The sequence below is a fragment of the Schistosoma mansoni genome (assembly GCF_000237925.1).
Source record: "Schistosoma mansoni, WGS project CABG00000000 data, supercontig 0151, strain Puerto Rico, whole genome shotgun sequence".
Lineage (NCBI taxonomy): Eukaryota > Metazoa > Platyhelminthes > Trematoda > Strigeidida > Schistosomatidae > Schistosoma > Schistosoma mansoni.
The window spans coordinates 678,842-690,169 of NW_017386048.1; the positions used below are offsets into that span (position 1 = coordinate 678,842).

At 38.3% G+C, this 11,328-nt stretch overlaps 1 protein-coding gene across 1 annotated transcript; it reads left to right on the top strand.

Annotated features, from left to right (window-relative positions):
- Positions 1 to 6,203: 6,203 nt before the first annotated feature.
- Positions 6,204 to 8,986, top strand: Smp_175130 (DEAD box ATP-dependent RNA helicase, putative; the record flags this gene model as incomplete). The annotated part of the gene is made up of 3 exons (XM_018798742.1): positions 6,204 to 6,512; positions 8,946 to 8,951; positions 8,984 to 8,986. The coding sequence occupies 3 exons, from the start codon at positions 6,204 to 6,206 to the stop codon at positions 8,984 to 8,986; spliced, it is 318 nt and encodes a 105-aa protein (XP_018646690.1).
- Positions 8,987 to 11,328: the final 2,342 nt, after the last annotated feature.

Genomic DNA, 11,328 nt, shown 5'->3' on the forward strand with positions numbered 1-11,328 from the left:
GCTTTACCGCCAACCTCAATCCATATATTATAAAAATGTGAATAAAGTTGTTATGATACAAACAGCGACATTCACTTGGACTACAATGATTGATTTTATCACGTTTGATGATAAATTAGTTAAATTCATTTGAAGTTCGATTTTATTCTTTGATTTAATCTGAACTACAATTTAATGTTGATTATAAATTAAGTAATCAATCAGTAGAGGAGTACTCCTACAAGACTGGCAGGATTCTAATCCTGTACTCACCCTGGATGGTGAGCAGATTGAAGTAGTTGAGAAGTTTGTGTATTTAGGTAGCTATATAAGTGCTGGTGGTGGCGTGAGTGATGAGATTGATGCACGTATAATGAAAGCCAGAGCGGCTTATGCCAATCTGGGCCATCTTTGGCGCCTTCGTGATGTTAGTCTGTCTGTAAAAGGTCGGATCTACAACGCGTCGGTGAGAGCAGTTTTGCTCTATGCTTGTGAAACCTGGCCTCTCCGAGTTGAGGATGTTAGACGTCTCTCTGTGTTCGATCATCGTTGTCTCCGACGGATTGCTGACATCCAGTGGCAACACCATGTTAGTAATGCAGAGGTTCGGCATCGTGTGTTCGGGCGCAGAGACGATAATTCAATTGGTGTCACCATCTTGAAACACCGACTTCGGTGGCTTGGACATGTTTTACGAATGTCGTCCCAGAGACTTCCACGTCGTGCATTATTTGCCGACCCTGGGACTGGTTGGAAAAAGCGGAGAGGAGGTCAGTGTATGACATGGTGTCGTGGCATGAAAGAGAGCTGCAAAGGGCTAGCTTCTGTTGGTCCTTCACGACTCCCTGGCTGGGGTCCGAGAGATGGTGCAACACAGCGGCTAGAGACGTTATCAGATATGACTCAGAATAGAAGCCAGTGGCGATCCTGCTGTAACTTTCTTTTACTTTCTTCATAAAGAGTGGTTCTAACTTTCTTAACTGAAAGAGTCTTTTGGTTGTACATTTCAGTCCTCCTTATCTTTTCATCCCTTCTCTTCCTACTTTCATTGTTTTGTGTGGCGCATATGTATCTGGTGCCCTTTTATGCCAATATATATGTGTTTAGATAAATAAATAAATAAAAATAAAGATGATAATTATGAGAAAATGGGGATTGATGGACAATCGAAAGTCTAGCATAAAATACTAGGGGTTTAGAGTTTATGTTAGGGATGCTAGATCCCTAGAACTCACTTGGTAAACATCCTATTTTTGTAAGTTTATTTTGGAAACTTGAATTCCTCGTTTTCGCACCAAAAGCACCCATTTTTACCTTCAGATTGTATTTCCCACTTGAAACGACCCTAAATGTCGTTGGTGAAATGTTTCCAATGGCGCAGGTGCATCCACTCTCTGTGTTCTCCTAAATTCTAATCTTCTGAATTCTTCATGTCTCTATCTTTTTTCTCTTTCCTAGTTTATTTTACTGCATTATACTCCTTGAATAACATCTTTAAACCCTAATCTTTCCAACTACTGCTTATACTCTTAATACTTCTATCACTATGGGATTTGAATCGACAACTGCATCACTGTGCTAATGTGGTATGGCAACTCGAACTGATGTACGTACGTACGTACGTACGAAGTTCTGCGTTGTGACTGACTGACTGATTGAAATGTCATTGGTTGGTTGCCTCTTCTAACATGGTATTTTGTGACATTTCTCAAGGAAATTTTTATGTTGTATATATACGCTTGAGTTGTGTGTCTGTGGTTGTTCGTGCTTCTGGGTTCTGTGGAACATACCCTTCCTTCATCTGAAGTGGATCTCCTCCGTCTAGTTAACAGGGTTGAGACGCATCAGAATAGTTCAGATTGTCTTGTCGTTATGTCGCTGTCCCTTCGTTCCGTTTGCCGATTTCAGGTGATCTTTTAATCTCTTCAAATATAGTAGTTTATTAGCTGGTAGTTTGTTTACTTGTTCAATAACTAAAGCTACCTTTAAATGTTGATGGAGAATTTACTATAATCAAATCTTGTATAAAAACCAATTTTTACCGTTAGCTATTAACTGCTCTGAGTAGCGGTAATGTAGCCTAAATAGAGATTAATATAATTCAGGTCAGAGTTAGACACAGAAAAATTTGTTTGTAATGTGATACGTTTGGATGTAACAGTTCAAGTGAGTTAATAATTAAGGTGTGCTGACCCATAACATCCATTCGTAATATTTTGATAAATTCTTTCAAATGGCGGATAAACGATTAATATCACAATTGACCACAATGCACAAATTACATGAATGAATTGCTTCTTTGAAACGTACACAAAGTTCTTGTTGCATTCATGATATAATCGTAGCAATAATCAGTCATTTTCTCTTCTCATCCTCATCTATCGTTTATTGTTTACTCTTGTTAGAAGGCTGGAGGCGACCGATACAATTTGTACTAATAATTTGCTTCAATTTCCAGTCCGATTTTTCCATGTTTATGTCCTTGTTTTCTTATAAGATCCTAGCATAACCTTAAATGTGACCTTTAGTTATCAGTGACATCATTAAAAACCAGAAATAAACTGCCTTATATTGGAAAAATAACCCACCGGCTACTATTGGACTACATCTCCTTACGTTGCTCCACTACCTTGTGGTTTAGACTTACAACAGTTCGCCTATGGTGGGAATCTTGTCCTATCTAAACAGTCTCAAGTTACTGACGGGTCGAATGTTGGATGCTACAACTGAATACGAATTATGAAACAGCCTATCTGAAACTATGTATGCCATTCAAACTGGCTTCTTCCAACGTTCGGACATTGATGCAAATCGAACAACAGATAGAGTTGGCTATGTATGTCCTCCTTCTGCATTTCAAGCCTGGACTCAGATTGATCACATCGCGATCGGTGACCTCTGGCGTGGTTGTGTACAAGATTGCCTCGCCTTTTGGAGTACTTGTTTGGACCCTGATCATGCCCTTGTTTTCTCTAATGTTATCTTACTTTTTAGTGGCCAGCAAATTCATGGCCCTAGACGGATCAATGTCAGTAAATTGGTTTCAGCTTCTGTTGCAACTAAATATCGAACAGATCTAGGTCCAAGGTTTGCTACCAGTCCACCGAAAAGTGCAGTTACATGACGCTATGAAAACGGAGAGTAAAGTCGCTTGCGGCTTCGCGAAACATTCCTTTTATAAGCACAGGGTTTCTTCAGTTTCCTTACAACTCATTGAAGCCCGTCGGTCTACTCTGGGTGATCGCAAGTTCGGCCATAAACGAAGATTGTTACGTAATGAAATTGTACAAAGTTTGAGTAAGGACCTAAAAGCTTGGTGGTCGGAGCGTGCTGGCGAGTTGCAAACAGCAGTTGGATCTGATGACTGCTGGAAGCCCTTTCGACTCGTCCGACTCGTTGGCAGTAAGAAGTCTGTTGCGAGTGGAATAATCTATGAAGTTTATGAGATGCCGATCAAGAACATCTGCCGAGGTCTTGGACAAAGAATCGAGTTTTTCGAGGAACATTTCGACTGGTCTGCCACCATGGTGTCGTCGATCAGACTGTCTTGCCCTCCATGGCCAGTGGCGATCGATTTACCTAACGGAGTCGAAGTGCCACAAATCACCAGGCCCAGATGACTTACCTCCTGCCCCTTTAAATATGGTGGTGACTATCTGGTTTAGGAACTGACAGAGTTCTTTACAAAGGTCTGGCAATTAGAGAATGTTCCAACATCATGGAATGAGTCCTGTTGTGGTGTGTGCTACTGACGTCGATAGATATAAGTAGTATGTGTCGTCAATCGAAAGTGAAATGCCTGGAGGCAGAAGGTTAACAAGATCGAAGAAAGAGAATGAGAGCAAAGAGTGATTGGTATGGAAACGAAAGAACAATAAAGTTTGAGACGATTGACTGATATTTGCAAAAGGAACAGTCAAGTTTGAGACAATTGATTGACATTTTGCAAATTAAGTATTTACTATGTGGTTCTCAGATTTTACTATGGAGTTCTGTAATTTTCTGTTCAAATACATTCAACTTTCCCCACTTGTGTTCTCGTTCACTACACTATCTTTAAAAAGGGTTCACGTCGTTTCTACAACAACTATCAGAGTATAAGTCTATTTCCAATTGCGTCCACCCTACTGGCTTCTGTCATACTTCGTAGGTTGTTCAAAACCCGAGGAGGATTGACTCACGAGGAACAGATTGGTTTTCGTTCTGGTCGAGGATGCATTGATCATATCTTCACCCTCCGCCAAATGTTAGAACACCGTCATACTTATCGCAGGCCAACAATCGTAGTGTTTCTTGATATCAGGACTGCCTTCGATTCGTTGGACAGGACTGTTCTCTGGGATTGTCTATTGAAGAAGGGTGTGCCTGAGAAGTTCATTAACATCTTAAAGGCCCTATATACGAACACCTCAGACAGAGTGAGGGCATACAACCACCTTCATCCCTTGTTCCATTCGAGCAGTGGGGTTAGACAGGGTTGCCCGATCTCACCATTCCTCTTCAACTTTACTATCGATGACGTTCTGGAAACAGCTCTGATGGATGTAAGTAATGGTTGTGTGGATCTGTTGCCTGGAGAACGACTTCTCGACCTCGAGTATGCGGATGATATTGTCTTACTGTGCAATAATGCCCAAGGCATGCAATCCGCACTTAATCAGTTGGCAACTGGTGTCCGTGGGTATGGCACCATGTTAGTAATACAGAGGTTCGGAAGCGTGTGTTCTGGTACGGCGACGACAATTCAATCGGTCTCAACAGCTTAAAACACTGACCTTGGTGGCAGTTATTGTTATTATCACTCTCATATACTAGTTCCTGTTCCCTGTTGCTCTTCTTTTTTCACTATACTCACCTATCATTCTGTATCTCTTAACAACTTTATTGTATAGCGCATATATATTTAATGCCCCTTTGTACAAATGTTTATGTACATAAAGAAATAAATATAATAAATGGTTAAGTCACTATCGCCTATTGGTGCCAAATTTTCAGTTGTCTTCCACAGTTAAGAACTATGTTCTTAAACTACTAGAGTTTTAGCTCAGTGGAATCACCATCAGTGAACAGAACTTTTCTCATTATGCTGAATATTCTTAGTATTGTTTTAGCAACCTTGTAGTGTCAGTTACTATGCTAAGCCCATATAAGTTATTCTAGCTTCTGTACAGGCCAATTTATCCATTCTTCTTGAGTCACGTTTTGACCTTGTTAATTATTATCTTATCCTACTCATCACATATCTGTTGCTTGTTTTTGCGTGACTATAAATATTGATTAACGCTGGGTTAAATCAAGTTGGCTCACCCGCCATCTCCACCGCACGTCATTTCACTTCTCTCTTTTCGCTTCGTTTCTCTAATTGTCTATCCAGATCAATGAGTGTACAAAATATACGTATTCGAAATCCATTTTCGTATTTGACTTATTTAATTCCGTTATACACTAAAATGGATTAAGTCGATAATTTTATACAAGGATAGATGATATGTATATTTCAGTAATAATCAATCATATGACCTAAGTGAAGTTAGATCTCGGGCCACATAAATCTCATTCAGTCAGCTACAACGTAGGACCAGGCACACATATGCATCGGTCCAGGTTGCCATATCTGGTTAGCACAGCAAGATGAACACCGAATTCTTAAAAGTAGTTGATTTAGTGGTGGTAATATATAAAAGATAGGTTGTATATAAGGATTTAGTATCAGAAGGAAGAAATTTACGAAGCAATTTTAATCTCAAGGTTTAAGGGAAGATAATGAGTGTATACACCTACGCCATTGTGATCGATTCTGAGCCATGTCACCTAGAGTCTCCAATCATTGGTTATGATAGTCACGCGGACCCCAACCAAGTAGTCTGCATCTATCAACATGGCTCAAACTAGAAGTTAGTGACTTTGTGGACTGATGCCACGTTTTGGTTTGGCCGCCCCTAACTCTTCCAACCATCCCCTACACTAGTCAGCATAGCGCGTCGTGGTATTCTTTCTTACATCTTCTTTGTTAGTGACCAGCTTCGTTCTTGTCTATCTGGAGTCGTTTAATGAATACTCACTAAAGTCCATTTTTCGTTTAAGTAATCATGTTTTAATACTATCAGAAATTCCAATCCTTTCCAGTTTCCATTCTAATCCGAACAACTTAAAAAGTAAATAGATAGTGTCAGACTTGTATTCAATCATTACTAAACTGCATTGAAGTTAATAAAATATTTAATATGAATATTTCGTTGTTATTATTAGAGTATACGTTATTTCATGTTACTTCTTACGTTTATCAACTCTGTAGGAAGTTGTCCAGAAATTGTCAAATCCTATTGTTCTCAGCTACCTATGAAGATTCCGTCATTGATTTTGCACATGAGTTTGTTCCTAATCCGATAGAGTTTCGTGTAAAGCGTACACAACTTCCTTTGAAAAATATTAAACAGTTTTACATGTGCTTTAGTGATTGGATTGAAAAGTATCAGGCGTTGAAAGATATTTATGGAGGTTTTGAAGTTGGCCAAGCAATTATATTTTGTGCAGTAAGTTTTACATTTTGTTGAATTTTTAACTGATTAAACATAACTAACGTATCAACGTTGTTATTCAACTGACTAATCTAATTGATATCATCGTGGTTACTTCTTGATCAGCAAATTATTCTATAATGAAGATCATTACCCAGATGTGTACTGTAAATGATAAAAAAACTGGTCCCTCCCTACTTATTTCAACCGTTGATTTTGGGCTATTTACTAATAGCAAGTAGTTCAACTACATTTTATTGTTTCTACGTTGTGCGTCATTTAGTACTCACAACCAACCACATCCTCTCCGTTTGTACTTGTATTTCGACGTTATATTTTGCTTGCCCAATAATTTAATTACCAAACATAATCCATTTACATCTACTGTAGGGCTTCAAGGGATAACATTGTTGCGGTCAATTCAGATTTATCCATTCATGTTTAAAATACATTTATGCATGATGTAGAAGCAACATGTGTTTATAACTTTCACTGTAAATAGTACCATAATATGACCTTTAGGCATCAGTCCACATTATTAATAGACTGTAAATTATTGCTACCAATATTTGGATCGGCGAAGTTACTTTCTGTATCCACTGCATTCTGTTCACAGTGACGAGCAGCAATTACAATAATATTAGTCACCAGTTAAGAAATGCGCTATCACGACTGTTTAATCACCACAATGAAACAATAGTAGACATCTTGTTGTCGTTTGCAAAGTCTGGATTAGGAATCTATCGTGTGTTTAGTGAAAATGTGTTGCCTGCTAGTTGACTTCAATGTTTAGACGTAGGATATTAGGAAATGAGGATAAATCAGTTGATGAGGTTGTGAATCTTCATCAACTGAGATAGTTGGGCCACGTGTTACGTATGCCTGAGCACCGATTACCATGACATGCAATGGTGACCAGTATTGGGAATGGTTGGAAGAAAGTTAGAGGCGGCCAAACCAAAACGTGGCATCAGAGCTTGAAGTTACTAACTTCCAGTCTCAGCCATGTTGGTAGATGCAGACTACTTGGTTGGGGTCCGCGTGACTATCATAACTAATGGTTGGAGACTCTAGGTGACATGGCTTAGAATCGATCACAATGGCGTAGGTGTATACACTCATTATCTTCCCTTAAACCTTGAGATTAAAATTGTTTCATTTCTGTCTCTCTTCCTGTACTAAATCCTTATATACAACCTTTCTTTTATATATTACCACCATAGCATTGACTACTTCTATGAATTTGGTGTTGATCTTGATGTGCTATTGAGGTATGGCAACTTGGACCGATACATAAATGTGCCTGATCTTACGTTGTAGCTGACTGATTGACTTCAAGGCGATGGGAAACAGGTATATTTTTTCTGTCCAAAAGGTCTAGTTCTTGTTTTTAGTGAGAAATTGTAGAGCATTTTCATTAGCATTTCGGATAAATGTCATGTGTTTGTCACGTGTCGTATTTGTCCAAGGTTTCCAGCGATCTTACAATGGTCATTCAAAATGTCAAGTTGAAATTACCCCCACAGTTCCAAAAAAAGTCATATTCCTGAACATTTAATTCGAGGGCGATACGTCTGCGGAGATAATAAGAAACAGACCATTTAGGCCTCTGATAAAGACATTTCATCCAGCGAGGATCCGAATTTTTTCTTAAGTGTGTCGTTAGGGTAAGTATCAAGAAAGCTGATGTTTTGGAGCCCCTTAATGCCTACTTATAAGTTTACTTGCCCTTGCAGAGCAGGCTATATTGGTTTTACAATGCGTACACTTGGTAAAGGAATATCCGAGAATCACTGATCGATTGCTTAATCCTTAAATACATGGTCAACCCTGGTCACCACGAGAGTTATCACCCAAGATTATCCACCATGTTGAATGAACTGACTCGAAGAAGGTTTGTACTAGGAATTCGTGCACAACTGGAGCTCTAGCAATTCACCAGTTCAGACTTCACCTCTACGTACAAAGGAATCATGTCCAATCCCTTATTCAATACTAGAATGCATTCGACCATCTTTGACAATGATGTAATACTTTCCGTTTTTCTTATAAACTATTAAATGTAGACAATTGTCTATAAAATGATGTCGGAAAAAGAATTTTATTCGTTAAAACGTCTTCCATTCAGTTAATTTATTTCTTAACCTGACTAGTTAAATATCCAGATTGTGATAAATATTAGTATATTTCAGTAGCTTCTAAAGTAGCGACGTCACTAGTAGCTATGTAAAAATTTTCCATTGGTTTCTGTAACTGTACTAGACGTGGAAGCAAACTTTTTAGAGGGTTCAAAGTACATATTTTTATGGTAACCAAGAGAATGTTCAGAAGGTCAACGTTTCAGACGTTCAATGTACCAGAATCGAAGGTAATAGTTTCCCGCTTTGTCCTCGTTGAATTTTCTTTATACACTCAACTACAAGCGCACCGTCTTCATAGATTGATCTTTATGTCTTTAATCTCTTCCGATTTTTGAATCCTTTGTTTAGACACGACAAGAAGCTAGTTGGTTGGACGGGAAAATGAATTTGGATGGTCACAAAGTCTACATACTCTCCGGTGATCTAGATGTTTCTCAACGCGAAAAAGTTATTGAAGATTTTCGTTCATCAAATTTCCGAGTTTTAATTACAACTAATGTGTGTTCTCGAGGTTTGTTTTCTTATCTTAGTGTTAACTTTTGTTATGTTTTTATGGCTGTTATATTTGAAGAGATTAAAAGATCACCTGAAATCGGCAAACGGAACGAAGGGACAGCGACATAACGACAAGACAATCTGAACTATTCTGATGCGTCTCAACCCTGTTAACTAGACGGAGGAGATCCACTTCAGATGAAGGAAGGGTATGTTCCACAGAACCCAGAAGCACGAACAACCACAGACACACAACTCAAGCGTATATATACAACATAAAAATTTCCTTGAGAAATGTCACAAAATACCATGTTAGAAGAGGCAACCAACCAATGACATTTCAATCAGTCAGTCAGTCACAACGCAGAACTTCGTACGTACGTACGTACGTACATCAGTTCGAGTTGCCATACCACATTAGCACAGTGATGCAGTTGTCGATTCAAATCCCATAGTGATAGAAGTATTAAGAGTATAAGCAGTAGTTGGAAAGATTAGGGTTTAAAGATGTTATTCAAGGAGTATAATGCAGTAAAATAAACTAGGAAAGAGAAAAAAGATAGAGACATGAAGAATTCAGAAGATTAGAATTTAGGAGAACACAGAGAGTGGATGCACCTGCGCCATTGGAAACATTTCACCAACGACATTTAGGGTCGTTTCAAGTGGGAAATACAATCTGAAGGTAAAAATGGGTGCTTTTGGTGCGAAAACGAGGAATTCAAATTTTCAAAGTAAACCTACGTAAATAGGATGTTTACTAAGTGAGTTCTAGGGATCTTGCATCCTCAACAATGGGCCGTCAATATATCACGTGTCAAGATCGCCATTCAGAATACCGACTTATACGAATTTATCCCTGTGCTAAACTAATTACGTGTTAGCCAATACAAGCCTAGTACTACTGCCGGTTGAGTTCAGAACACCATCTCAGCCTCAGCTAAAGGAATCGTGTATATCAAAGAAACACGCAGTTTATATATAAAGAAATCTAATTTCATCAAACCATAAAATATAAACTTACAATTTTAGAAGATCATGCCAAAAGTGACTGTGAATGTGAGAGACTGTGACTAATACATTGAGAATAACTTGAAAATAGTAAATCGTATAGTAATAGTAGTCAATAGGTCGAATGAAACTTTATAATGATAGAAATATAAATACATATAATCTAGTCACTTAGTAGCTATACTATAAGAAATATGTATAATAACAATCCATAAATAATGACTTAGTTACTATACCACCTATTTTTCGTTAGGGCATAACAGGCTGTATTAAGTTATGACATTTTATGCATAATAACAGTTTGTATAAAGTGTTTATCATCTATAACGCATACTATTGTGGTGCGGGTTACTTATATCCACATAAGTAGTATATGGTGATGGTCAGGCATAGAATTTACTTTGGCAGGAGATCGATAAGGAAAGAACAGGAACGAAGCGCAGTCGGTATGAAAATGCGTGAACAATGAAATCAGAGACGATCGAATGATATTAACAGAAGGAACAATCAAGATTGGGATATTCTGTAATTTTGTGCTTAAAGACATTCGAGTGTTCCCCACTCGTCTTTTCTGTTCACTACACTATTACTGTTCGATTTTTAAAAAAAATAATAAATGTCATTGATTTTAAATGCTTAGGATCCATATGATGTCGAAATTAATGGTGCAGCAATTTGGAAGACTCTTCCGGTCTGCCACATTGTCCGGACATTCCACGTACCTATAAAAATTGTCACTAGTTGTTAGAAGGTGCATCGGCCTCATGGCTTCTGAAGGAACTCAGCTTTCATCATGAGACGTCATAATTATTCCTTCAACTCCCAGGGCAGAGTTTAGATGGTTTAAATAATTTTTTCTGGTTAGCGTTTTTATAGCGAGTTGGTTTTCTACAGGATGGGGTCGCTAACCCCATGTACAACCCACCTCGTTTACCCGGGCTTGGGACCGGCAGTAGCCCCCGAAGGAGCTACAAGGGGGAGTTCTAGTCCGATTTTTTTTAAAATAATAAATGTTATTGATTTTAAATGCTTAGGATCTATATGATGTCGAAATTAATGGTAGACATAGGAGCTAATTTGTTTATCTGTTATCTGTTTGAATCTTCTCATTGATGTTTAAGACTGCTACTAGTCAGTCTCTCACTTATTGGCATATGTTCATACTGTGTGTATTGCCTTGATAT